Genomic DNA, 27,889 nt, shown 5'->3' with positions numbered 1-27,889 from the left:
AAAATAAAAAGCATCTGCGAGAAAAATTAGAAAAAAGGAAAAGAAAGTACCTCTTTTTTTTTTTTTCCCATTATTTTAAATTCGGTAAAGAAAAATAAAATAAAAATGTGAGAGCTCTGTATTTGCGTCTGCCACACTCCCCCACCCCACCCTTTCGCATCCGTTCCAGAGAAGCCACTGCTGCGTATAACTTCCCTCCCAAAACCTCCGAAAGAAAAAAATAAAAAGAGGAAAGCAAACCCTAATCCTCAAAATCCTCTCTCTCTCTCTCTCCTCGCGGCCTTCGTTCCGGCTCTCTCCCGGTTCTCTCCCGGCGCTGCTCGGCCCCGCTCCTCTCCTCGCCGCCGACCTCCGACCGGTCCTCCTTCGGGGTCGGCGCGGTGCTCCGCGACGGTAATCTCGGTCTCTCTAACACGTCTCTCTCTCTCTCTCTCTCTCTCTCTCTGTGTCGGGACTGCGCTCGGGGTGTCTCGGCAGCTTAATTTGTGCGCGCGATTTCCGGATTCGTCGCGCCGCTCCTCTGCTTGCGGCTGTAGCCGCCGCAATGGTGGCCGTGTTGTGCTTGAGCATTTTGCGAGTTCTTTCCCGGTGATCGGCGCCGAGGAATTCTTTGGCCGGTTTTGGTTTTTCCCCAGAGGAGCCGAGTGAGGTGGGGATTCTTTAGTGTGATTGCTAGGTGTCGTGTTTTTTAGTATTGGGGATCTTTTCCTTGATGTCGAGGGCGGCTGGGGTGTCGAACTTTATGGCGTTTAGTTAGCCGAGGAGCTCTACATTCGTCATTCTATATGTGGGGCGCCCTTACCGTGTCACAGTTTGAGCACTCCTGCATTTAGCTTCTGTGCTAGAAAGATATGAAAGCGATGCGCTAGAAACTCTGCAATACAAGCAATTATGCGACCCTCATGTAATTCACTATCATCCTTTGGGTCCTGGTACCATCTCGCATCCTCGGCACTCTTGTATAAATGTGCTACTTTTATTGTTGCCGTGGAGTTTGTTTAAGCTCGGTGGTTTCATTGCGCGAGTTTCGCTCAATCTATTTTGTTCTATCAGAATTTCTCCGCATTCCTTTTAAGTAATCTTTCGGTAATAGGATGAGTTATGTTTCTGGTTTCCCTTTCTGTCAGCTATTTATTGTTAGCGTGTCTAGCGATGAATTTATGAAAAGAGTCATGCAAATACAAATTTGAGTTACAATCGGTCATATGCACTTTGTCTTTTGAAAATGACTGTCGTATGGTGCGATCCTCCAAACAAATTTCTGGACTAACTTTGCTACCGAAGGTGGTACTTACACGAAATTTATTTTGCAGTTTACTCCATACAGTCTAAAATTTGTCCATAAGCATGGGAGATAGTGAAACGCTGATTGCCCAAACATCTAGTACCATGGGATATTCAACTGCTGGGCACAATTCTATTGCTAGTGTTGATGGGGCTTCGAATATCATCCAGGAAGCTAATGCCATCAGTGGGGTTACAGGAGATTTTCCAGCATCTGCAACTTCAGCTAATGCTGTCAACATGGATTTGAATGCTTCTACTCAGGGACCATATGGGAATAAGACATACGAGGGTAAACCAACTGTTGGGATGGCTAATATAAATCAGGGTGTTGCTAACTTTGAGAATGCGGGAGTTGTTTCGTCTGGAGCTTCTGGTTATGATTCCTTTGCTAATGGTAGTATTACTAGTGAGGCTGTGTCCGCTGAGAATGGCAACAGTTCCCATGACGCAGGCGCAAGTGCAGCGGAGCCACCATTAGAAGATGGTTCTGGTATGTTCTCTTCTGCCTTTCTTATATTGATGTTTGGACTATTGGATGTTGTGTATTGGCCACTTGTGGGCGTCCATTGGTTTCTGTTATCATCTGCAGTCTCATGCAGTGCAGTGCTCTTTCTTGAGCATACGAACTAGCAAGAATTATTTTTGAGAAATGCCTATTCTTTACGGGGATTTAGTGGCACAAAAGTTTTTATGCTGTACACTTATGAAGGTTGTAAGGTATTCAGTAGCCCCAAATTGGTGTTAATCAATAGTCAGGAATGTTGTTTGCAGACATGTACTCTTTAGGACCAGGTTCAAGAATTCAACTTTTTCACATCATAATAGTGAGGTTTACATATGCTGGTGTAATGGTAATTGAGGTGCTTTTTGCTTGAATGAGCCTTAAGAGTACTAATTTATTGAAAGTTGTGTTAGCGTCTGTGGATCTTGCAAAGCAACTAGCTTGCATATCCTTTACCAGATAAAGCTTTCTAGCAGAATGTGAAATCAATGAGATGGAGTCCGTTTAAGGATCAGGTGAACTATGGCATCTAATAACTGATCTTTCCAGGAAGGTTTAGCTTTAATAAATTTTTTTGTATTGGGTCAAATTTAGAGTTTATGCCAAATTTTTTCTTTTACTGATCTTAAGTTTATTCATTTCTGTTGATCTTAAGTTTGAATGGCCTGTGTTAGTGAACTTGCTGGCATTGACATCTACCTTTCGATTCAACTGGCACTTTTTCTTTACTTCAGATGTGGCTTGTGTATATTGTTCATTCATTTATTTATTTTTTTCCTCGTAGATCCCTTTTAAATGTTTTTGGTGGTCTCTCTCCTCATGGCTTTCAATTTCTCTCCTAAAATGCCGTCAAAAGTTTTTGCATTCATTAGCTGAGGAGAAAATGAGTTACATTATTCCTATTCACACACGGATGTATTATATAATGGTTAATGATTTTGGATATCATTGCAACTCTACCCCTTTTCTTTACACTTGAATACCCCTTGAAATATGACAAGCATTGTTCTAATTCATTACTCTCCTCAATCTTCTCCTTCTGGGTGCATATATATAGCTAGAACATGGTGTTCTGAGAATTTGTATCATGAAGTTTTTTTCTGTTTGTTCTACAGTTCAGTATTCCTTCTATTGGGCATAGTTTATTCTTGATTTCATTATTGTTCTGGCTTTCTTCTGGTTCTGATATGCATCGTCTCTCCTTTTATCTGTAGTGCTTCCTATGTCTGGGGAAGAAGATCGATTATGGAGCATTGTGAGGACAAATTCTCTAGATTTTGATGCTTGGGTTGCTTTGATTGAAGAGACAGAGAAGGTTGCTGAGGTAAATTCACGGCATACTGGATATCGTAGGTTTTGACAGTGTCCATCTTTTTTATTGCATTGGTCTGAGTGAATTTTGCTGGACAGATCTGACAAGGCATAGTAGAAGCGTTTATTTATATTAGGACTGTCCCAGAGGTAAGAAAATGTTCTGTATCTGAGGGGCTTGTGAATGAATGATAAGTGAAACTTTAGCGAAACTTTAGCAAAACTATAGCCCCACCTAAAAGGGAAAAATTCATGAAAAAGGATTCACCAATGTAAGTATTTTTTGCCAAATGTTATTGTTCTCAAAGGACACCTCAAAATGCCCTTCCGAATTAAAGGAATATTGAACTTGAAACCCAAATCTTTTGGAATTCATACCCCTGGCTTAGGGGCTGCGGTCATTCTTTCAGTGCACCTACTGATATTTGGCATCGCGCAATTTCCATAACCTTTTTTGTCAGAAGGCCACTGGCTAAATAAAGCCATTGTGTAAATGCCTTTTTCTACCTTGATTTGATTCCCATCCCACCATCTCCTATGGCTGCAGCCAGACACGATTTACTAAGTTATTTTGGCTGTAGCCCATTGACTGTTTTTTCTCATTTTCCTAATAAGAAGACAAGTCCATAAGCCTTAAGGGAAAGGTATTACTTTTCTACTTTCCCGGAGGTCTATTTGCAATGTATTTTGACTTTTGAGCTCTCTTTTTGTACTAAATCCCAAAATTGACTTGATAGTATGAGGATCCAAAAGGCTTGTGTAAAAGGGGTAATCCTATTTAGAATTCTCCTTTATGCTAAACCAGATTATCCACGTGTAGCTTATTCTTCATGAGTAAAATTACGACACTTCTGTTTGTTTTTGCATTTTAAAATGTTACTATGCTAAGTCATTGGTATATTGTTCCGTGGTTAGTAAGTTTAGAAAACATAATACTTTGTACTTATTGTTGCTTGATCGAGGGGGATTGGATTCCTACTATTTGAAGCACTTATTTGTTGTTTATAATTGGGTATTGATCTGCTATTGGGACAGCCTTATGCATGCTTATGCACTTGGATATTTGCATATCAGTTTCAATCCTAGCCTTCTGTTAACTTATTATTCGTGACCTCTGCTTTGGGACTGCTACTATTCTTAGTGATTTGCCATGATATGATTTGCATTTAGTCTTTTTGTCCTGCCCTTTACCTGGTAAAGAATTTCCAACTTTGTTGGCTTAACCATTGTAATGATCAAATTAAAGAAGGTTTCTTTCCCTAATCTTTTATTTTTATCTCAAATGTAGGGAAATTTACTGAAAATTCGGAGAGTCTACGATTCCTTTTTGGCAGAATTTCCACTGTGCTATGGTTACTGGAAGAAGTATGCAGAGCATGAGGCAGCCAGCTCTACTGAAAAAGCTGTGGAGGTTTATGAGAGAGCTGTGCTGGGGGTGACTTATTCTGTTGACATCTGGTTGCACTTTTGCCGATTTGCCATCAGCAAGTATGAAGATCCAGAGGTCATAAGAAGGTAAAGCTCTTTTTTTTGTCTATCTGTTTCTGTGCTTTTGGGTTAGTTTTTTCCATTCCTTTCCTTTCCTTTCCTTTCTTGGTCACCTTGGTCATTTCCTTTTTTCTCACCATGTCTTAATATGCCTGGAACAGTGATGCCCACGTGTATGGAGGAACGATGGAATAAGAGTCATTTATTTTGTCACTATCTTTATTATAGATTGTGAATTTTAGGACATGTCTCTTAAATGACCTTTGGTATGCCTAAGTCTTGGTGTTCTTTCTTTGGAAGAAATGAGTCATAGTCATCTAGTGCCCAACTTATGGCTGTATTTAGCTTTCATATCGGTGCATCGATATGCAAATCGCTGCTGGGAAGATTCATCCAGTTATGGGCTAAGATGACCTTATCTCTCCTCAATTTGACGGACATTATATGATTTGTTTGAGGAAGGTAAATGTGGCATTTGTCAGCATTACACGCTGTTAGAATGAATTGTTCCTTCAATGTTAGTGCCGTGGTCGACCTTTTTTTTAATTTTGGAGTCAACAATTCTACTTATGTCAAGTCATTTTGCTTGTTTTGCAGGCTCTTTGAACGGGGATTAACTTATGTTGGAACTGATTACCTCTCTTACTCTCTTTGGGATGAATACATAGAATACGAGTATAGACAGCAGGACTGGTGCCGGATAGCAATGATCTACACAAGGATATTTGAGAGTCCAATTTTGTACCTGGATAAATACTATAACAGGTAGTCTTAATTCACCTTAATTTTTTTTTTTTGTAATATCACGTATACAAGTGTTTATACTATAACGTTATAAACTATATAGTACAATATATGATAATACGTGGTAGTAAAGGGATGCCAACCCATATACAAATTCAAGTACCGGGGAAGGAGTCCTCTAGGTCTAGAAAAGCGTTTAGATCAATACTCAGATGTTGCGCATACCAGAAGTTCAAAGCAAAAAGCCAAGAATCCGTGATTTTTTCAAGAAGGCTTTCTGCATTTGTGGAAAATTCTTTCCCTCCAAATCAGCCCCAAAGTTGCTAGAGGGATCATAACTCAATAAGGCTTGAGTTTGTTCATATCGATCCTTTGAGCAACATTTACTGCCTTTAGTTTTTCTAGCTTGATTGGGGACCCTTTTACTTCAGGTTGTGGGATCATTCTTTTTGATGCAGCTGAATCATCTGTCGTTCGTCTAATAATCAAAGCAGAGAGTGGTAAATAAAATAGAAAAGCCTGGAGAGAAGCATGTCTGGATCATTGCATTATCAAGTCAGAAGATAAGAATTTTCTTATGATTGAAAGACCTGTCGTCATAATTCAGGAGGAAGTTACTAAAGGAAGAGGATACAACATGTTGACATCGATTGTTAGCTCAGAGATGGTTGGCTTTTGTAGAGTTTTATAAACCCATTAATTACTCTCAAGGCTTTTTGAGTTATTAGTGTATGTTTTCTCCATAACAAAGATTATGATGAAGGATCAAAAGCATGATTTTCATTTAAAAAAAGAAAAGAAAAAAGAAAAGAAAAGAATGTTGTCTAGCATGCCTTCACCTGTGCCGGTCAATTTTTACTCCAAAATGGTTCTTTTTTCTCTTGCTTGGTTTTCTCTATCAGATGAATTGGTCGTCTATTTTTTGAGCAGCAAGTAATTTTGTATATTTGATCCTTATTGGATACTAGTTTTCTTGTTGAGCTTATATATTAAAATAATTAGCATTTATATGTTAGCTTTCCTCAAAAACAGTAGGAATTTCATTTTGGTTGCCATAACCGCATGTATGATTTTTTTCTTTTGTCTTGTGAGTCATTACTATTTGGCATGTCTTGAGATTGTCTTAGGTCCATGTGAAGCTTCTTTTCCTTTTATATTAAAATTTTTGTATTGTGGGCAGTAGGCTCTAATAATTTTTAACTAATTTGGTAACTTTTAGAAATTTTTTAGTGGAAAGATCTGCATTTTAGCTGGTAGTAAGCACTGTACTGGTTAAACGTTGTAAACTCTGTTCAAGGTATGCTGGTTGAGCCTTGACTGCAGTTCCTTATTTTTCGGAGTTTTTATTGATGCTTCATCTTAGTCCTTTATATGTAAGTTGTAGACGTCTGGCTTGTCAAAAAAAGTTTGTGGTTAATTTATGTTGAATATTCTTTTTGATTAAAAATGGATTTCTTGGGGTTCTATGCCATCCAAAGTGTGAATTCCTACAGTTACTGAAAATTTTGGGGTGACTGTTTCTTGAGCCCGTGTTTGTTAATTTTCTTTTCCTTCTTATTTTCATCTGATCATTTTAAATTTTCCAATTTGATATCCTGTCACTTTTTTAACAAATGAATGGATTAGCGACAAGCATATAACTTCCATTGATTTGTTTATCTGGCTTGAATGATGCTGCAGCTTTAAGGAATTGGCTGCCAATCGGCCTCTATCCGAGTTAAGGACTGCTGAGGAAGCAGCAGCAGCAGCCAGTATAGTATCAGAGGTTGTTGACCAAGTGAATGAAGGGGAAGTTCCTCCTGATGCTAGTGGGCAGTCTCCTAAACTTGTAAGTGCTGGCTTAACAGAAGCAGAGGAGTTGGAGAAGTATATCGCCATTAGAGAAGAGATGTATAAGAAAGCTAAAGAGTTCGATTCTAAGATCGTTGGTTTTGAAACAGCTATTGGGAGGCCGTACTTCCATGTGAAGCCCCTGAATGTGACAGAACTTGAAAATTGGCATAACTATCTGAATTTTATAGAAAGAGAAGGCGACTTTAGCAAGGTATTGTGATCTCTTGTCAATTTGATTATCACTATCATTTGATTTTTTAGTTGTGTTTTATGCATTGGCTTACAGTCAGTAATATCTGCTGCATGATATGCTTTTTTGGGTAAACCGTTGGATGAAGCTACTTTTTAAACGGCAAATTGTACTGAGACTAAAGCATGGGCCTACCATTTGGTTTCTTTGAGGCTAAGTATTTCAAACCCTCATTTGTCAGTGGACATATTAGGTTTGTGATGTCTTCCATAAATTCTGTTATTTTTAAAGTTCCAATGTTATGCATGCAGGTGTCTACTTATCTTCCTAACCATCTGTCTGTCAGGCAAGGAGGTTCCCTCCTTTCCTATTTGAGGGGCCTCTCTATTCTGCAACGGAGTACTTCTTATGCATATCTCCCCGTGCTTTGTGTTATTTGTCTCTTTCTCTGGCGTAGCATGCGGCGACGTGATAACATTATAATGTTTTGTGGTTGTCAGGTGGTAAAGCTGTATGAAAGATGTCTAATAGCATGTGCCAACTACCCTGAGTATTGGATAAGATATGTTAAATGCATGGAAGCACATGGAAGTATGGATCTTGCGGAAAATGCTCTCATCCGTGCTACTCAAGTTTTTGTAAAGGTATGAAAACATACTTCTTAGGGTCTAGTGGTGGAAACTTGCTCCTGCGTGATAGGATTTTCAGTTCAGCAACATATTCTCTATATAAAATGGTCTTAGCTATCAATTTTGGTCATGTACATCAAAGATATTTAGCAGTTTGACTCTTCAATCATTAGCATGTCTTTCGGCACATCTTATGTCCTATATATGCAGTGATGATTAATTGTGAGATCTGTGATGTGGATAATTCTTATTTCGGTCTTCTCTCAACTCCTGTCAGTCCTTGTCTGTGTTGCTAGTCCATATCCGAGTGCTCTTATGTGTTATTGTGTGCATGTGCTTGAGTACGTTAGCTTTTTAATGAACTCCCAATTCCATGTCTACACATGTGGATTTCCAGGCTGTTATAGGCCTGCTAAGTGCATGGGTTCCAGTGCTTATCCCAGCTCACTTTTTTTCTTTCTTTTTCTTCTCTCTTCCAAAACTTGGACACTTTTGCACCTTATGTGAGACTGTGCCAGCGTGTTGCATTCTTGTGGATTACTAAAGTATCTGTGCTAAAGGTCTAGGCAAGTAGAAATTGGTGATCTTATTTTTGAAAGTTACATGATTTGGAAGTTAGTGTGCTATTAGCAGTTTAAATGGAGTTATCTAGATTTCTTAATGGATTCATCTCATCTAGTTTCATATGACTCGTTTCATATGATCTGTGAAACAAGCTCCAGCAGCAATGTTAATGTATTGGATTTGAATTGCCTTGTTCTAAAAGAAGGGGCCTATCGACTAAAAAAGAACTGGGGGGCTCTATCTTGCTACTGGACATTAGTGCCCTCTATGAATCAGGGAGGGGAGGGAACAGCCATCCCTTGCCACCTCTCTATTTATCTCTGTCAACAAACAAACTTTCCTTGAATTTAGGAGCTGTATCCTGAAATTTATGAACTCTTGCAAATATTGAGGTTCAATAGAGTAAAACACCATTGCTAGTGACAATTTTGTGCAATGAGATGTTGGAGTTGTATTATGATGTGGAAAGGTAGTAATTCGACTTAAAGTTAGTTGATTTCTATAGTTAACTGGTAAGATACTTTGATTTAGGTTCTTTCTATTGGATATGATAATATCTTACTGCATAAAGACTACTAGAATCTAGATATAGGGAAAGGCAGGGAGTATATTATGGAAAGTAAATACAAAAAAAAATTGACGACTGCAAAAGGATTTTGATTTTAGAAGTAGACTGCTGTGAGCTTCCTATACTCCAGTTGAGCTTTCTGTACACCTGTTGACCAAGTGAGCTCTATAATTTAGAACTTCTATGCTGTATCTGTGTAGTTGGGTTATCCACTTGCGACTTATCATCGAGTAAATTTGCAGAGACAACCGGAGATCCACCTTTTTGCTGCTTGGTTTAAGGAACATAATGGTGACATAGTGGCTGCTAGAGCTGCTTATCAACTAGTCCACACTGAAATTTCACCAGGTCTTCTTGAGGCCATAATAAAGCATGCCAATATGGAAAGAAGGGTGGTAAGTTCATGGTTGTGTGTTTGGGTTGACTTATGCTTGGAACAATAAATTTTTTAGGCCTTTTCAGCATTACGAACTCCAGTTTCAATTGTATTAAACATCCGTCACCTTTTAATAAAAGTTTGAAGAAATTTAAAGTCTATATTTTTTGCTAATATATTTTATTTTGTTGAAAATTCAAGATAGAAATTAATTTTTTTTAGATTACCCCAAACTCGATCCTTATTTTTTTTGGTTGAATGGTGTCAAAATTTGTTTCTGTTTACCTCCCAACTTCAAAAAGCTGCATTTTTTGGTGAAGGGGGAAAGGGGGGACTGTTCAAAGAACTGTGAAAATTTATCTTTCAAACCTTAGCAACAAACTGTCTTTAGGTCTGTTTGCTAGACCATTGTTTTGAGGGTTCAGGTTCTCTCTCAAATAGATTCTGCAGAAATGCATGAATCATGTTTCTAGTAACCTGCAAACTTGGTATTTCACGCAACCATGTGAGATTTCTGGGATGAAATTAACTATTTTCCTTTTGATGAGCGTTAGTAGATTGACAACTTGCTGTATTAGAATAGAGCTTTGAACTCTTTAACAAGGTCGATTATACCATTTTTCTTTTGTGCAGTTTTGTGTAACATCAGTGTTGTTAAACATTCTTATGGTGATTGTGATAAGCATTTTATGGCTTCTGGTATTTCAGGGGAACTTGGATGATGCTTTGGCGGTTTATGAGCAGGCAATTGCTATTGAGAAAGGAAAGGAACACTCACAAGCTTTACCAGTGTTGTTTGCTCAGTATGCGCGTTTTCTGTTCTTGGTAGGTCTCTTGTACTATACATTTCTGCTTTTCTTACGACATAGTGCTGCTTATAATATGAATGAGTGCTGGGCCTCTCTGACAGGAAAAAATTAATTTTTTTGCACTCATAGGGAAGGGATATTTTCACTCAGCTTCTGTTTCTGTCAATTTTTAAATTTCCATTTAAATCAAATGATTGAAAATGGAGCAGAAAGGACTTATATGACTGAGGATGAGCTGATCGAACACATTATGTTAGACCTTGCTATCATCATTTTAATAACTGTCACTTGGTTTTGGAGCCTGTCTGAAATCATGCAGTGTGGAATCATGGGTTATTTATCCTTTGTCTCGAGCAAGAATATTCTTGTTTTCTTAAAGGGTGAGATAATCCAATTTACCTAGCTTTTGTATTCCTTTAGGGTGTTGTCAGGGCCTTAAAATTGCATTCAAATTTAGATGGAAAAGTGAGGCTCCAACTAGCCTGTTGACCAGAAACCTAGCAGATAAGGTTCTGAGTCATTGACATTTTTCACCTTTCTTGGTGTAGTCATTGAGAGAATTGGTCCATAGTGTGCAAACATAGTGTACTCTACACGTTTGATAATCTTAGTCTATGGAGCAGCTGATCCTTATGAAGCAGCTGTTGCCAGTCTGGTAGTGTTGCAATGTAATGGTCTTGTTTGCCGATAAATTCTGAGAAAGCTATTTTTCTGCTGTGTAGGTATGTGCAAATACATCCATGTTTGCTGTCACTGAATTTCACCTGTTTGTCCTTTCTTTGGAGTGCATATCTCTTCTTAACAGTTTATCTATTTCTTCTGATTCTCTCTCTCCTTTGGTAGGCCATGGGCAAAGTGGAAAAGGCTAGGGAAGTTCTAGATGAGGCTTCTGAACATGTCCAGCTGTCAAAGCCATTTCTTGAGGTGCTCCTGCTTGCCCTGTAACCGTGTAATTTTGAGGATCTTTTTAATCGTTTACTCTTAAACCAATACTAGTGCTGATTATTGCCTTTTTGGTTTGGGCAGATATTAATTTTTATGGAGACAGTGATGCCATTGCCGAAAAGAATTGATCACTTAGATACCTTGGTCGAGAAGTTCATTAATCCCAACATTGACAGCCCTAATACTGCAAGTATAGCTGAGAGAGAGGATGTATCTTCCATTTTTTTGGAGGTAAAAGTTTTAAGATTCTGCTGAACAGTGCATTTGTTGGATTGATTGTTGTCATTCTGGTACATTGTACTTGTTTTCTTTTTTGGTAGGATTTTCTGGAATTGTTCTAATATTGAAACTCAGGAAACTTACCATCAAAGTCTTTGTTTTTCATCGTCAATTTTCTGGAAATGACCTTTTCACTTGAAGCACCAGAAACGGGTTTTGTATTTCAGTTATCATTTTGAAATTTGCAAATGAACCACCACACCAAGAACTTCAATCATTTGACACCATGGACTCTAAAACTTAATATTGTGATACTGTTTCCTTGCTTTAATCTATTATATTTAAATCTTTATAAATTGTTTTGGCTAGCTTTCATTTGTTGAGAAATCAGAGATATAGTTTTTTGGAAAATGATTCTGATTGAATTCCTAATGGCTGAACATGGTGAAATTTTTTTATAATTTGGTTCGGTGATTTTCCTTTTATCAGGGCATGTTGGTTACTAGTTAAGCTGGAACACTGTAGGTGCTTATTTAATGCATTTGTTTTGCTCATTCTTGTACAAACCAAGATATCGCCATACGTCATGTTTCTATATTCAATTTGACCCCTGATTGGATTGGGTGGAAAAACCTACAAGGATCCTTTGCTTGGGTTTTTTGTTTGTTTATTCTCTTTTCAGCATCATCTCTCTTTCAAATTATGCAAACATGTTATGCATTTGCACAGGAGATTGAGAAGGGAATGCTCTGTTTTTTTATTGTTGTAACATTTAGGGAATATGACACAAATGGTCCCTTAACTTTGTCCCATTGTCCAATGTCGTTCTTGCATTTTTAACACATTCAATATGGTCCATGAACTATTGGTAAATATTTAATGTAGTCATTTCGTTTGCTCAAACAACAAATCAAACGTTATTTTGATGACGTAGATTATTATATGCCAAATTGGATTTTTAAAAATGATTAGTCAATAAATCCATCTTTTTATCCATCTACTTTAGACAAGGAAAAACAATTAGGCATTAATATGTCCATCTTTATTTGATGACATAGGATTATTATATCTTGATTAGAAATGAATATCTTACGTGTAGCTTTTATTTTTGTTCACTGTCCAGACTTGACGGATTCGAAGCCACTTCAGCAGATTTCATTAACTTGAATTAACAGAAGAACAATATTGAACATTTTCATATAGTTCAGGGACTAAATTGATCATGACTGATAGTTCAAGGATCACATTGAACACAATAAAAGTTTAGAGACCACATTACATCTTGGACCAAAGTTAAGTGTCCATTTGTGTCATTTTCTTTTATATTTAGGCTTGCGATTGAATGATTTCAAGGGTCAAAGGTGATGCTGGAGAGATTGTAGTCTGATTTATGAGTTATGCTGATCAAGGTCATTTTTTTGCCATTTTCTGCTGCAGTTTCTGGATTTAGTGGGAGATGCCGAGGCTATAAAGAAGGCTCATGATAGACATCTTAAAATCTTCCTGCACAATAGGATGGCTTCACAGTTGAAAAAACGTCAGGCGGAGGATGTTCTAGCTTCAGACAAATCTAAGCTAATGAAACCCGATGCTTCTGTTCCTTCATCTGTCCAGTCTTTGATGGGTGCATATCCAGGTGTACAGAACCAATGGACAGCTGGATATGGTGTACAACCACAAACTTGGCCACATGCTACCCAAGCACCAGCGCAACAGTGGAACCCCGCCTATGCTCAGCAGACGGTAATATACACGCACACAACCTATATCTTGCTCTGTCTGATATTGCAATTCGATTACTGTGGTGCTTGTTGGTCAATTTGTGACAAAGTACACGTTTACCTTTGGTTAAAAATACACTCATTCGCATCTCTGATCAGTCCCTCGGCTTGCTTGATGTAGTGTGCTGTATCCATATGATCTTTTTGTTGCTTTACAATATAAAACAAAAACCTTGGTGTAAAGATTTGTTGGTTGAAGAGATATGGACGTGCATGACATTTGAAATATTCCTTTTTCTGTTATACTTGCCTTTAGATGGGAACACAGGGCCTTTCGTGTGGACCAATCCTTTTTATCTGCTCCATAAGTATTTTGATTTTTAGTAATTTACCTTTTACCTACGAGGCAAAGCATTTGTTGAAAATGACGGAAGATAGACAATAAAATGTTGAATGCTGTATTGAGCTTTCGTAATGTGTAACTTGCATCGTCCTTGTCACGTATTGGCTGAATTCCAGTGAGTGCTTCAGTAATTAGATGGCAACTATGACCTTGCTGTTTTAAATGTTCTGCTTATTATAGTAATGCGGTATTGGCTCTTGGTATCCTTCTCATGGTATGAAATTTCTCCACCATAAAACAACATGATCATTTTGATCCTCACTGTCCTGGAATTAGGCTGCATATGGTGGTTACACAGCAAGCTATGCCACTCCACAAGCATCAACATCGGTGGCACAAAGTGCCTCATATGGGGCTTATCCTCCAACTTATCCTGCGCAGGTAGTGAAAACTTTAGCATTAAATATTGCAGTTTCTGCATATTTTGCTTGCTTATTCTTTATATCTGCAAGATTATAACGTCTAGAATTTAGTATGGAAACAAGTGGGCAGAAGATGCTTATGATGATCAATTGTATTGGTGGTTGCTTTTTGTTCTCTGATTTTGGGGTTTGTCATTAAGTCACATGTCAGTGTTACTAGTTTGAGTTTTATTAAATTTAATTGTTGGTATTTACAGTCTGTACTCCTCGTCTTGAACGTTATATGTTATTTCACGGGACATTATGACTTTGGAAGCAGCTGTCTAGGTAGCTTATCCTTGATTTGGAAGATGAGGCAATTGCTATTGGTTGTGCTTTGTCGGTGATGATGAACCACCAAATTGTATTTTGCTCACCTTCATAAGCTCTAGATTCCCGAAGTGTATTTGCTGGTTTTGTGTTCTTTTGAACAGTGAAGTCTCGGAGTAGTAGAAACGGCAGTTTCTCATGGGTAAATTAGTTGAAAGTCGTTTTTAATACTTTTGAGTTTGCTTGGAAGTGTCTGCCATGTGAAAAGACGCAATCATTCAAGAGATGTGATTATTCAGGAGAGTGACAATAGCATCGCTGTTCATTAACTACAGTCTGACTAAACAATATCGCTGGAAAGGGATATAAAGCCGTGGTCAATATTTTCTTTTTGTCTGTAAATTTATGGTGGTATTAGGAGCTGACATTTTGTGACAACGTAATCAGGCCGCTCCACAGCAGAGTTATGCACAACCAGTTGCCACAGCTGCAGCAGCCCCATCTCAGCAAGCAGCGGCAGCGCCTCAGGCTTATTATGGGACTTACTACTGAACAGGGATAGCAGCTGCAGCAGCATTCTTGTTTGCATGATTGTTGTATAGAACACCTCTTCCCTAGGTCTCACGAGAAGTACTGCACCTGTGGTTTTTCGAACACAGCAAGGGGGGAGAGCTAATGATGTCGATGGTAGAGAGCAGAAGAGCAAACTCTTGTTCTAGATCATGTTCGGATCTGAATGATTGCTGCGATCTGGTCATTTTCTTTTGATAGCAGTATCTGAGTTAGGCTGTACTTCGATATTCGTGGGGATGGATGGTCAATCAGTTCCTCCTCTTATTTTCTTTTTCTTTTTTCTAAGTTCCCGGATTGTTTAGCTACTGTTAGTTTATGTTTTTTCTGTTTCTTCCACATTTATGATTATTAGTGTATTTGATCCAAAAAGAGCGATGCACTTTTAACGTCGTGCTCGGTTCTTTTTTACATGTGCCGATGCTTTCTCTGGTTACGACTCTTTGCAGCCTATGTCTTCTCATGATCCAGAGAACTTTCAGGGAGAACTGAATTTCGGGACAGGTGGTAACGAGACGATAGATACGCGAGATGTAGATTCTTCATGGAGTGGCTCACGCTAGTGAGTATCTGACTGCTGATCTGACTGCCATCTTCTCGAAATGGGGTAGCCCTCGCTATAGAAGTCTCGGCTCATCTTCACATCGGAGATTGGAGCTCGGTACGGAAAAATCCAGAGCATCCAGTGACCAAATAAGAATACCGTACTCGAAATTAGGGTTTTGGGGGGACGGTCTACCACCCCGTCTTTCTCCACGACAGTGTCGGGAAACGGCAGAGGCTAGCTACGCGGGATTTGTCTCGAGCAAATAGGAACGTGTTCTAAAACATTCAAAATCACTGGTCAGAAGATAGCCCTGTCGCCCCGCCGAACGAAATGTACGGGACAATTAGCGCAAAAATCGTACCTAAGCCCTGCATCGTTCGACATCGGAGGGGGAATGCGCGGGCTTCATTTTTTCGCAATGGCAAAAGGGCAAAAATCCAACTCCTCTAAGATCTGTCTTGCCCAATTACGGAAAAATCAAAGGTCAGCACATGTCAGAGATTGACCGACCCCCTCTCCAATGAGATCCCAGATCCCTCCCCCTCCAAAAAAGGAAAAATTAAATGATATAAGAAATTTGCCTTTTTTCTGGGTCTGCCTCTTATGAAGTTATGGTAAACTCCAGATGGATTCCGATTTTAGGCCGGTTCCGCGAGCCCAAAACCCTCCCCAATTTCGTAATATTTATAAAAATTAGATTTTGCGCAGGGCCCGTAAAAAAAAAAAAAAACAAAAAACAAAAAGGGTCCGGATCTCCCCTCTCCCCTTCCTTTTTTTCCTCTTTTCCTTTTTTTTTTTGTTTAAATTATCTTTTCGCCTCATTTGGTTATCGCACGCCCAACGCTTTCTTTTTGAGAGCTGCTACTCTCTCTCTCTCTCTCCCTCCATCTCTGCACCTATCAACCCTAACCATCTCTCTTTTCTCTCTCTTCTCTCTCTCTGAGATTTTTAGGGTTTTTGCCTCTCTGCTGTCGCCCCCCTCCCCGGGCTCGATCTGGTCGTCTGGTCGGGCCTCTGAGCTCGAGCTCGAGCTCTTCACACCCCCTTCCCTTCCCCCTTTTTTATTTTTAATATTTTTTTTTGTGGTTTTGATGCTTCTGTTGGAGGCTGGGGAGGACTGAGATTCAGTGACGCCGGTATCGGTTCTGCAATGGCGACTTCTTACCCCGCTCCCGTCACCGCGATGCAGGTGATTCCACCCCCCCCTCCCTCGACGTCTTCTCCGTTGGCTGCGTCGGCGGCGGCGGCGGCGGCGGCGGCGGCCGCGGCGAGAGATTCCGGTTGATGCTTATTGAAAGGAGGGTTCTTTTTTTTTTGGGTTGCGCGCAGGTTGGTTCTTACTTCGTCGGCCAGTACTACCAGGTGCTGAAGGAGCGTCCCGAGCTGGCGCATCAGTTCTACACGGAGACCAGCTCCATGGTCCGGGTCGACGGCGAGAGCAGCGAGTCCGGGTCGACCATGCTGGTGAGTGGTGGATGCGCTCCAATCTCGTCCGTCGTTAGCGGCTCGTTCCTTCGTTCTATGCAGTCGTCGGAGCTCGTTTTCTGCTGATTGCGGTAGCTTTTGGCTAGTCATGTTCACCCCCCCTCCTCTCTCTCTATCTATATATATGCCTGGGACGCCCAAGTTCTGCTTTTTGCTGTTGTTGAGTGGTCCTCGTTCGGAGGTTTGTGCGGGGGTGTGATTTCATCTTTTCTCCCGAGTGCGGCGTGATTCCCTTTGCGGAGATCTGTAAATGTCCGCCGTAGGTTAAGACGTTCGGATACTTCAGATGGGCGCTTCTAGTTCATAAAAAAGTCGAGGATTTTAGTGGCTGAGAAATGGTCTTTGGCAGTTCCCTCTATGTTAGGCTGTCAGTGTCGCTTCTTTGTGGGGATGTCATTCTACTCTTCATCCGGATGGTTCCGTTATTTACTTGGTAAGTGGAGAAATCCCACATAAGGGAACGGAAGAATGTAGCGATCTGCGTAGAAAATAATCTTAAGATGTAGTCATACATACAATCCCCAGAGGTCTGTACATAAATTTTCGTACACAAAGTAGGAGCACAGAACCTTCTTCATACTCTCTATCTTGAAAATTGATGTGAAGTTGTTCTTGACAGAGTTTTTCTAGTGAGAAACATTACCCGTGTTTAAATTCTTTGTTCGTAAAGGTGGCAATGGCTGCTGGCTGTTTTTGAAGTCTTAACACTACCCATGGCACTTATGACCATATCTTCTTGGATCATTTTTGGCTGTGACAGGGTTTCTATTAATTCCTATTATCAACAGTAGTGGCTAAACCTTGAAAATCAATTTTCTTCCCCTTTTGCTTTATTCAACTTATGCTGAATTTCATTATTTTAAACTCGAGCATTATGGTATTGATATAGTTGAATTTGCTGACAATCTTCTCCTTTTCATGTGCAGCAAATCCATTCTCTTCTCATGTCACTAAACTTGGCTACGATTGAGGTCAAGACAATAAACTCTCTTGAATCTTGGAATGGAGGTATCGTGGTGATGGTCTCTGGTCTGGTTAAAACTAAGGACTCCATCGTCCGGAGGAAGTTTGTGCAAACCTTCTTTCTCGCACCTCAGGATAAGGGTTTCTTTGTCCTTAACGATATCTTTCAATTCTTCGAAGATGCAACAGTACCTCAGCACTCTGCTCCCATGGTATCGGAAAGCAGAATTGACGTGCAGTTAAACGCATCTAGCCCTGTCATGGATCCACCAGGTAAATATTAATTTCTTGTTGGGACATGATACATGCTATTTGGAATGTGTCAAAGTAGTGACTGCCAGACTCCCTCTGCCTTGGAGTTGCGGTGTGGTTGATAGGGTCTCCTTGTAACCATTAATGTCCCTGCTTGCTATCCTAGAATATTGCCCTTTATCTTATCCAAAATGTCAAATGTGTGTGCCTTTATATCATCGACATGAACAATGATTTTGATCCTGTCATTAATAAAGTAGGTGTATTCAGAAGATGTATACAGTATGGAAAAGGATAAAATCTTGGATCGGAAAATCTTTATATAAAAAGTTTGTGATTCTTGCAAATGATTTTCCCATAGTTAACGAAAAGTCTGTCACACTTGTTTAGAGGTGGTTTTACATGAAGAATTCCTGAGCCTTTGTTTTCAGATAGGCTTAATTCTTTTCTCTTGCTTTGGCGCATCTAATATGGGTGTTGGCAGTTCACAACTATGTTTTGGAGGAAGAGCCAAGGGAATACGTAAACTCAGTAAATATAGAAGATAATCTGGATGATGAATACAACCTCCAAGAACAACAGCACTACGATGAAGCTGAAGCTGAAGCTGCGTTAGAAAATGCCTATGCGGAGGACAATTCGATTTCGATTCATACTTTGGATGCTGTCCCTGTTACTCCAGATGTTCTGGATGAACCGGCGGAAGAACCTCAGAGGAAAACCTACGCTTCTATTGTATGGATCTGCTCTATTGTTGCTGCTTATCTTTGCTTGTCCTCTTATCCCGCTTTTATTTCTACTACTCATTTGATGCTATTTAGAGCTTGTGCATTATATGTAAGAATTTATAAAGTAATCACACAGGAAGTTTGAATCTAGTCATATCTGGTCTGCATGAAATGGTGACTAGATGGTATTTGGCAGAAGATTGTGGTTGTGCTTATCTTTATAGGTGTATAGTTGATTGAGCTGACTATTAAGTTAAGTACCTGTCAGGAGGTAGACCCAATTTGCATCTCTGACCCATTTTATTGTCAGCTTAATTTTTCTGAAGAGTTCGAATGTGGACTTTGAATCAAGTATTTCATCTGCATAAATGAAAGGATCGCTTTTCTGTGGTTGTAAATTTTTTTATAACTCTTGGTATCTGAAATTTCATTTAGCAATAAATTATTCTGCGGATCATGTTAAGTTGATGGTAAATGGTTAACGCCCTCATGTATGTGAGACATTCTGGGGTCACCAATTGGGAGCGGAGTGCTCATTAAGGAATTGTTTATAACTTGTGCTTTAGATTGGCTGGTTTTATGTTCAGGGCACGAGAAAATAAACTTGTCAAATACATGATGCAAGTCCAAATTAAGGGCTGAAGATGTAGCCGATATGTTCTTCTTCTTCTCTTTCTCTCTCTCTCTCTCTCTCTCTTTTTTCCATAATATAATTTTTACTATTTCTTTTTTTAATTAAAGTCATATTCTTTTGTTTTTGCTTGATGTGGTCTCAATTGGTCTATATGTTGTATGCTTGCCAGTTACGAGCTGCGAAAGCGCAGTCTGCTGCAGCAGCAGCAGCCACTGCACAGCCATCTTATGGCAGGACTCTTCCCAACATGTCAGATTGGGAATATAACCCACAGCCCGCAGCTCCAGCTCAGCTACCAAAACCCACACCTTATGTTGAGCCTGTATCAGTTGTTGAGGCAGCAGATGAGGGTTATGGTGAAGATGAAGGTTGTATTCTTATAATTTTTCATGCTGTTGCTTAATCATGTCATGTAATTGTGATTTCCTATTTCGTTCTAGGCTGCTTGGTGTTGATCATTTTGGTGAAGATGAAGGCTACTGTCTTTTTCTTTTTTCTTTTTTTTTTTTTTTGTTGGGGTTGGGGGGATCATAGGTTGCCATTATGTTTCTACAAGGGATTAGTTAAAGTTTACTGGGTTTTTGGTGAACTTTTACATTTAGACCATGGGAAAATTACTTATGCATTGTTTTGCTTTACTATGAAAAATATATTACATGTGATTTATCCAGTGAGTCATGATAGTTTTCTTTGAAGGTGTCTGCATTGTGGTGAATTGTATTTTTTTGAAGATTACATCTTTATTTGAGAAATGTATACCACTGTCCTACTTTATAGTGAAGTGTATATTAGATGTTGAAAACAACTATGTGGAAATGGGGCATTTCATCCAGTCTTAAAGAATATCTGGAAAACAGATAAAACTTCCTTGTGATTTGGAATTTTGATTTTCTACTTTACATCTGATTGTATATTTAGATAAGTTAGCTGGGAGGTATTGAATGTTTATCTACGTAGACCATTATTGTGCATTATCACTGGAGTCTTGTAGCAAGGCCCATTTTGAAGTTGGCCTTTATCATTTCTGACAGGTCTGTCGAAATCTGTCTACGTAAGGAATTTGCCCCCAACCGTTACGAATGCGGACATTGAGGAGGTTTTCAGGAACTTTGGCACCATCCGACCAGATGGTGTTGCTATCAAGATACGGAAGGTTCTGTCCCACTTAGCATTGACCTTTTTCTTTTGCTATGAGCCACTTGGCTTTGACTTAATATGTAATGTTGGAGGAGGCTAAAATTGGAAGCAACGTGCAGGAAATTGGTGTTTGTTATGCCTTTGTTGAGTTTGAAGACCTTTTTGGAGTCCAGAATGCATTAAAGGTAGCTCATCTATAACGCATTGCATGCGCCTTACAGAATATTTTTTTATTTAGTTATTTGCTTAGCATAGATGTGTTATTGTGGATCTATGTTTTTGGCTGTCATCCTTCTGTCCTTATATTAAGACCCAAATATTTCTCCACAACGCATTCTATTTCATCTGTTAAGAAACATGCTTGGTACACTTTATAGATGCGTTCCCCAGAACCGCTGTTGGGAAACCGGTTTGTTCACATGGTGTCCAACCTTTGGGTCTAGTGTTCAAATTTTTTCATCTCTGTTGTCGTGATAATGTCTCCCAACTCTTTTCTGTCTTCCAGTTGTCATCCAGTCTATTAGATGCCTAAGTTCTGGCTCTGGCTTACATTTGTGTAATGTTAAGAAATATACTCGATATAAATGATATATTCTTTTATTGAAATCTTAAACTTATGGGCATAATGGTTAGCTTTCTAATCCCTGATTATTGTGATGCATACAAGTGGCATAGGAACATATCAATTAAAATTGACCATGTAAGAATCAGAGGGGACAAATGTTTTCGTGCATGCTGTTGTGTATCTTATAATTGATTTGGTTACACATATAATTTACTTCAAAAAGTACATATGTTTGGAAAATAACATAGTTATAGTTTTTGTTTTGTTTTTAATTTGTAGGCTTCTCCTGTTATGGTGGCTGGAAAGCCAGTTTACGTTGAAGAGAGAAGAGCAAACACCACGGGCGGTGTTCGAGGTGGAAGTATGTGGTCTTATCTTTTTTGTTTTTCATGCCTTATATAACTAGCTGCTTTATTGTTTTTTCCTTCCTTAGTGGAAGTGTTCCATGATGATATGGTTAACATTTCAAAGTGTCTTCCAACATTGGTAGCAGTAGCTGTGCCTATTCATGGACCTTGGTGTATTCGGCTTTTTAATGTTCATGATTTTTATGTTATCCTAGAGGTTTTGCTTAGAGATGAGTCTTTTGCAGCATCTTCACCATCTGTGTGCAGGCTTGATCTCTCAGACTATTTGTAGGGTTTGTGTGTTTCACAGAGTGAGAGTATAGATTTTATGGGGTAACTATAGTTTACAGGTGAGTGGGTATGTGCAATAAAATTGGTTTGCAATATAATTTCCTGTTCATTTGGAGATAGAAATAAAGATATTGGTGATGTCACAATTAAACTGTTAAAGTGATGTTTGGGGTTTGAGTGACATTTCTCTGCAAGTGCTTGTAAATTTGGAACAGCTAAAGTCTTGATTATGTTTGACGAGTATCTTTTTGGAGAACATGAAGATAAGATTATGCTTATAAATCATCGTTACTTCTGCATTTGACACTTTCTTCGAATGAATGCCAGGACGAGGAAGAGGCAGAGGCGGATACCAATCAGAGGGCCTAAGGGGACGCCTGGGTGGTCAGAGTTTGGGCAGGGGAAGCAACCTGGATAATGACTACAGCCGTCCGAGGGGCAATGGCTCCTACTTCCGTGGTTCGCAATGAGTTATTCGTTCGACCTTTTCGAACCGTTATAGCTGTGGCCAAAGGCTCGTTAGGTTGCTATGGGTGATTCCATGTACGATGGTTTCCTGAAGTCGTGGTCTGTGCTTCTTGAGGTGTGTTTCTTCCTTTTTGGCATGATTAGATTGTTAAGACCTTTTTTACCTTTTGGCCCTTGCGGAGAGCTTAGATGAGCCTTTCCCCTTGAATGGTTTTTGTGATGCAATTCAAGCGGGAGTTTTGGGCCCCATTGAGCCTTTACACTGTGAGGGGTGTAACAAGATCCTGGAGTTATGGTCAACATCAAGCCCTTATAGGGTTTTTTCTTCTTCTTTTATTTCCTCGTATGTCTCCAGCAATATGCTCTTCTCATCTTCATCGCTGCGACTGTTTGTAGAGGGTACCTCTACAATGGAGAACAAGAGATTCTCAATTCTCGAGTGGTGTATGTGAGGTACTTACTGTGCTGTTTTTAATTATTAATGGAAACTGTTGATTTGACCTCTTCACGGAGTCGAGAGGCTGATGGAATTCCTACCTTGGCCAATAAGTAGCGAGCCTTTTGCTTGGCTAGCGCTGCAATCAATCTTTCGACTTTTTCACTGATTTTTCTGAAAGATCCCTTGAGAGCTCTGCCGCAGATTTGCTTTCCATCTTGTGCATGCGCATAAAAATCGTAATTAGAAGGCCCTTTCGTGCTTTACCAATCGGCGCGCAAGATTGTATGATCTTTACTATGATGCTTACGGAGTTTTTCGTTACAAAATTTTGAAGTGTGGGAGGATACAAGTGATTGTGATCGTACTTATTTCCTTGCCGAAATCAAAATTCACCGGTAAAGGGCCTTGCAGGCCCTATGTGCTGGGCTGGGCGAGGGAGCCGCAGCCCTCACCCGATCCGGGCAAGGCCGCGATGCCTAGAACCGGCGAGGCTGTTGTGGCCCTCGCTTGGTGTTGGTGAGGTTAGGCCGACAAACCTTATCGGCCTTCAGCCCCCCTATAAAGAACAAAAGGAAACAAATGGAAGACGTTAACGCCGCCCGCACCAGTACCCTTGATCCGTCCATTAGCATCGCGTTCGATATCCTGTTAAAAGTGCATCTGCGTTAACACGAGTTGGAGATGAGTGCACAGCAGATGTAACGTGGGGATTGACAAATTTGATAAATCAGAAGATGGATTTGAGTTAAGGGTACTGAAAGTTGGGGTGAATGTGCCGTGGAGCATGGTTCGGGATTTTTGTGAGATGAAAATTCATTTAGAGATAATATGTCGAGTGAAGTTGGACAATTCTGACCAAAAAGAAAAGTTCTACCATTGCATATTGATATACCTGTATATTTTGAGAAGAGCGCTCAATATTTCGATTAAGGATGGACATGGTTCAAATAGGTAGTTTCCACATTAGAACCATAAATTGTCCACTAAGGATATTGAAATCGTTAACCACCCTTTGATTCTATGGATCCACTCGAGAATTGGACCGCTAGTTCGATCTAATTCTCATGCGAGTCCATGAAACCGGTTCTATCAAACTTTACACAATTAGTGTGACATTTTTTAGCAAGCTGGAAGTAAAGCAAGAAACAAAGAATTTGCATATTCTTAGTTGCAATATCAATAAAAAAGATTGAACTCATATTAAAAGTTAAGAGTCGAGATTGTGAGTCTTGTTAAGATTAAGAGTTGAGGCTACAAGTGAGAGATAGTTAGACGACTTAGATGAGATAATAGTGAGATGAAATTAGCACTCAATTAATGGGTGAACTCCAAATTAAGGGTTTTAGGGTTTTATTTTCTTAAATTCTTTTTTGATCGGAAACTTTTCTTAAAAAATTAAATATGATCTTGTCCGGATGGGCGAATAAGTAATTTCACATTTAATCTATTGGTTCCAAGAACCAAACCGACTCCTTTGGAAACCTCCGCCGGTTCCGAGCCGGCTTCGGGCGATTCAGGAGATTCCTCGACATCATTAGGCCGACATTGGAGCCGAACACTCTCGATGGCTCAGCTGTAAGTTACACAACACCGACGGGTACAATAATTATAATAACGCGAGGGAATCGGAATCCTTTTTCCTTTTTGCAGGGCCAACACCGACCCCCGTGTCTTTTCCGTGTCATGTCGACGAAAAGGTAGATGGCGCTGCACAGCCTTGCCCCCTACAATGGCGCGCGTCACGTCCCTCTTCCCTTCTCTCTCTCGCAATGCCTCCTCATGGGCTCGGCCCAGATCCAGACGGCGGGGCGCGCTTCTGATCCGGCGCCGCGCCGCCGCGAAAGCCAGGGAGGATGGTCGGATGCAGGTGCCTGTCTTGGACCGGGGCCGCCGCCGGCGGCCGCCCCCATCGCCGGCCCGAGCCCTTCTCTCTGCCCGCCCCGATCCCCGAATGGCCGCCAGGTTGGTTGGTGGGTTGGTGCGGCGTCGTTTTTGCTCTGTTGGGTCGAATGTCGAGACTGCGAAGCGGTTTCTTGCTTCGTAATGCGATGGCGATGGATGATCGGCTCGTTTTCTCTGACTTTTCTCCTTGAGCATTTTGTTTTTATTCTATTTTAAATGTATATCTTTTTTGTTTGTTTCTTGGTTGGGTCATGGCAAATCTCCGGTGGCCTCTTAGCTTTGCTGGGATTGGTTCGTGGGTTGGTAATTTTGCCGATTGCTATTCTTCGATTTTTAAGTGGACGGTTGGATGAGGGCCGGGAGTGATCGCCCGGGACGAGAGACCCGGCCAATGAGCTGCTCCCAGCAGGCGTCTAGGATGGTGAAGAAGTCTGGGGATGAACTGAATTGTACACCAAATACGAGGAAACTGGAATTTATTCATTAAAGAAGTCGGGGATGAATCAAATTGTGCACCAAATACGGGAAACTGGAATTAATTCATAAAAGATGCTTTTTTTACATTGTTTTGTTTAGCATTGGAACAAGATACAAAATTGTAAGTCTTGGTATGACATGGGTTAAAGTGTATAATATCTCGAGTGAATTAATGGTGTCGCAATAATGATAGTCACTTTGCATTGTTGGAGGAGAAATGGGTTATTGGAGATGTTATTGATTCCAGAATGCGGAAACTTCCTTCAGCTTCTAGATAATGCCCATGGATTTTGATGGCTTTTTTGGGTCTACGAGTCAAGAGTGTTAAAACAGAACAAGAGCACACAAATGTCAAGAGTTTCTAGTTATATGTGAGATCGTCGCAACACTGCCTGTCAAATGTCAATGCCGACGTGCTTTGTTATATATAGCTAGAATCTGAAGATTTTTTGCTTTACTCCCGTTGCAATTTTCCACATGTGATTTGATTTCCAAGCACCTGAATGTATGTTCTTTCCCAAATCCTGTTTAGTAATTTGCTTGATTGTTTGCTGGTTAGTTATTGGCATGCTGTATGAAGAAAGCTGCTAGTTGCTGGTATAGCTATCTTGCTGTTTTTATCATGCTCGAGAAGTTGGTTCTCTGATGATGTTAGTAGTGGTGTGCCGCACTCTGTATCAAGTATTGCAGAAAATTGTTGCATTGTTATCGCACGTCTTATGGCATTCTGGCTTATTGACAAAAGAGCTTAACCTTTTCTCATTTCCTTTTCATCTCTTCATGTTTTGCTTATGATCCCAGGTCATGAATTTGCCAGTGGAAGTATAAATCTTGGGGAAATTGAAGTCTGTAAAGTCAAAAGGTTTGAATTTATCTGGGGTTGGGATTGGTCAAGTGATGAGAGAAAAGGTGTCAGTTTCTATAGGCCTGTGGCAATACCTGATGGATTTTTTTGTCTGGGGCACTACTGCCAATCAAATGATCGACCTTTGCGAGGCTTCGTGCTAGTGGCAAGGGAAGTTATTTCTTCTGGTATAAAACCTCCTGAATGCACATCTGGTAAATCACCAGCTCTTAAGGAGCCAGTCGATTACACGCTTATTTGGAGTTCAGATGATGGTGGCGCAGATGGTGGGGAAGGTGGTTATTTCTGGCTACCTCAGGCGCCTGAGGGGTACAAGCCTATGGGAATTTTGGTCACTAACCAGCCGGCTAAGCCTGCATTGGAGGAAGTCAGAGTTGTTCGGTCTGACTTGACAGATACGTGTGAAAATCATCACGTGATTCTCAGCATTTCAAAATATCCACTATTGCCATTGACAGTATGTAGCATTAGACCAACTCACAGGGGAATGCTGGGTAAAGGTGTCTCAGTTGGGACTTTTTCCTGCAGCAGCTGCTGGAGTTCTGGTGACGAACAATGTATTTCGTGCCTAAAGAACTGTAACCCTGTGCTGAATGCGATGCCAAACCTTGATCAGGTCCACACACTCATCAAGCACTATGGGCCAACCGTGTTCTTTCACCCAGATGAGGTGTTCTTGCCATCTTCTGTTTCATGGTTCTTTGAAAATGGATCGCTATTACACAGAAAAGGAGATCCCGTAGGGGAGCCCATAGACATAAGTGGTTCAAACTTGCCTAGCGGTGGGAAAAACGATGGGGAGTATTGGATTGATTTGCCTAGTGATCGGCGTAACAATAGCATCAAGAATGGGAACTTGGATTCAGCTAAGCTCTATGTCCATGTGAAGCCAGCTTTGGGTGGTACATTTACAGACATTGTGATGTGGATCTTTTGCCCCTTCAATGGGCCAGCCACTGTCAAAGTTGGCATGAATATTCCTTTGAGCATTGGACAGCATGTAGGTGACTGGGAACATTTTACTCTCCGTATAAGCAACTTCAGTGGAGAGCTGTGGAGCATCTACTTCTCACAGCACAGCGGTGGCCAGTGGGTGGATGCGTGTGATTTGGAATTTATAGATGGAAACAAAGCGGCTATTTACTCATCAAAAAGTGGGCACGCTAGCTACCCTCGTCCCGGAACCTACATTCAGGGATCGAAAATGCTTAGGATTGGGATAAGGAATGACGCAGCTCGGAGTGATTTTAAAGTGGACTCGAGCACCAGCTATGAGATTGTAGCTGCCGAATATCTGGGAGATGGTGTTGTTGGCGAGCCTTGCTGGTTGCAATATATGAGAAAATGGGGTCCGACTGTCGTCTACAATTCAAGAACCAAGCTGGACAAAGTAATCAAATCCTTGCCGGATATGTTCGGACACGCGGTGGCATACATATTTGACAAGCTTCCGATTGAGCTTTACGGCGAAGACGGTCCTACGGGGCCGAAGGAAAAGAACAACTGGGTTGGCGACGAAAGAAGCTAGAGGTTCAAATCTCCAACCCATATATGCAATTCTTTTTTGAATTGGTGCTGTTTGGGCAGCAAATGTCCTGGAGGCCATGCACCATTTTTAAGTGTAAACTGGCTTACAGAATCGTTGATGTCACTAGGTTGCATACGGAAGTAGTTGTTTTACATCAGCACGGTGAATATTATCAAAGTGAGTAGGAGTTTTAGAATGCTTTGCATGGTCGGTACAGTGCTGTCCAGAGCGGATAATGTAATGTAACATGAGACTCAAAGATAGGTGAGAAATATGATATCTGTATTTTGCGCTCGAGGTTACTTGTGTCAGCCATTGTAATGATTTCTCTTATAGTGGCGCCACTTTCTTAGCTTCCCTCTTTTCTTTTCTTTTAGATTTAATACTACGAAAACCCAAAGTGATTTACTTATGATAAATTTAGTTCAAAT

At 40.3% G+C, this 27,889-nt stretch overlaps 3 protein-coding genes across 8 annotated transcripts; all 3 read left to right on the top strand.

Moving 5' to 3' along the window:
* Positions 1–146: 146 nt before the first annotated feature.
* LOC104425229 (pre-mRNA-processing factor 39) lies at positions 147–15,243 on the top strand. Of its 6 annotated transcripts, none has more exons than XM_039304248.1 (14): positions 147–393; positions 1,456–1,777; positions 3,004–3,113; positions 4,389–4,615; positions 5,186–5,353; positions 7,013–7,376; positions 7,856–7,999; positions 9,359–9,511; positions 10,201–10,317; positions 11,145–11,225; positions 11,328–11,477; positions 12,903–13,208; positions 13,866–13,970; positions 14,708–15,243. In XM_039304248.1, the coding sequence occupies exons 2-14, from the start codon at positions 1,525–1,527 to the stop codon at positions 14,810–14,812; spliced, it is 2,283 nt and encodes a 760-aa protein (XP_039160182.1). In that variant the 5' UTR covers positions 147–393; positions 1,456–1,524; the 3' UTR covers positions 14,813–15,243. The 6 variants fall into 6 exon arrangements, with proteins under 6 accessions (XP_039160182.1, XP_039160183.1, XP_010036161.2 ...); XM_039304249.1 differs by having other exon boundaries at positions 147–402; XM_010037859.2 differs by having other exon boundaries at positions 157–393; positions 1,314–1,777.
* A 941-nt stretch (positions 15,244–16,184) lies between these two features.
* Positions 16,185–22,749, top strand: LOC104425228 (nuclear transport factor 2). Its single transcript, XM_010037854.3, has 9 exons — positions 16,185–16,566; positions 16,707–16,841; positions 17,789–18,098; positions 18,562–18,812; positions 19,609–19,807; positions 20,471–20,592; positions 20,696–20,761; positions 21,421–21,502; positions 22,107–22,749. Exons 1-9 carry the CDS (start codon positions 16,528–16,530, stop codon positions 22,247–22,249), a joined length of 1,347 nt encoding a protein of 448 aa, XP_010036156.1. The 5' UTR covers positions 16,185–16,527; the 3' UTR covers positions 22,250–22,749.
* Positions 22,750–24,448: 1,699 nt separating this feature from the next.
* LOC104425227 (hypothetical protein) lies at positions 24,449–27,755 on the top strand. Its single transcript, XM_010037853.3, has 2 exons — positions 24,449–24,648; positions 25,867–27,755. The coding sequence occupies exons 1-2, from the start codon at positions 24,540–24,542 to the stop codon at positions 27,456–27,458; spliced, it is 1,701 nt and encodes a 566-aa protein (XP_010036155.2). The 5' UTR covers positions 24,449–24,539; the 3' UTR covers positions 27,459–27,755.
* The last annotated feature ends 134 nt before the right edge of the window (positions 27,756–27,889 follow it).

The sequence above is a fragment of the Eucalyptus grandis genome, chromosome 11 (assembly GCF_016545825.1).
Source record: "Eucalyptus grandis isolate ANBG69807.140 chromosome 11, ASM1654582v1, whole genome shotgun sequence".
NCBI lineage: Eukaryota > Viridiplantae > Streptophyta > Magnoliopsida > Myrtales > Myrtaceae > Eucalyptus > Eucalyptus grandis.
Note: the sequence above shows the minus strand (reverse complement) of the source record. Positions and strands in the feature narration are given on the sequence as shown.

What these genes read in the sequence shown, in the direction of transcription:
- LOC104425227 (XM_010037853.3), top strand. Translation starts at nt 24,540, where the DNA reads ATGGTCGGATGCAGGTGCCTGTCTTGGACCGGGGCCGCCGCCGGCGGC. An exon ending in GATCCCCGAATGGCCGCCAG is followed by an intron (nt 24,649 to 25,866) that starts GTTGGTTGGTGG and finishes TTATGATCCCAG; the next exon opens with GTCATGAATTTGCCAGTGGA.
- LOC104425229 (XM_010037859.2), top strand. Translation starts at nt 1,348, where the DNA reads ATGGGAGATAGTGAAACGCTGATTGCCCAAACATCTAGTACCATGGGA. An exon ending in CTGGATAAATACTATAACAG is followed by an intron (nt 5,354 to 7,012) that starts GTAGTCTTAATT and finishes ATGATGCTGCAG; the next exon opens with CTTTAAGGAATTGGCTGCCA. An exon ending in CTACTCAAGTTTTTGTAAAG is followed by an intron (nt 8,000 to 9,358) that starts GTATGAAAACAT and finishes GTAAATTTGCAG; the next exon opens with AGACAACCGGAGATCCACCT.
- LOC104425228 (XM_010037854.3), top strand. Translation starts at nt 16,528, where the DNA reads ATGGCGACTTCTTACCCCGCTCCCGTCACCGCGATGCAG. An exon ending in AGTCCGGGTCGACCATGCTG is followed by an intron (nt 16,842 to 17,788) that starts GTGAGTGGTGGA and finishes TTTCATGTGCAG; the next exon opens with CAAATCCATTCTCTTCTCAT. An exon ending in GGGTTATGGTGAAGATGAAG is followed by an intron (nt 19,808 to 20,470) that starts GTTGTATTCTTA and finishes CATTTCTGACAG; the next exon opens with GTCTGTCGAAATCTGTCTAC.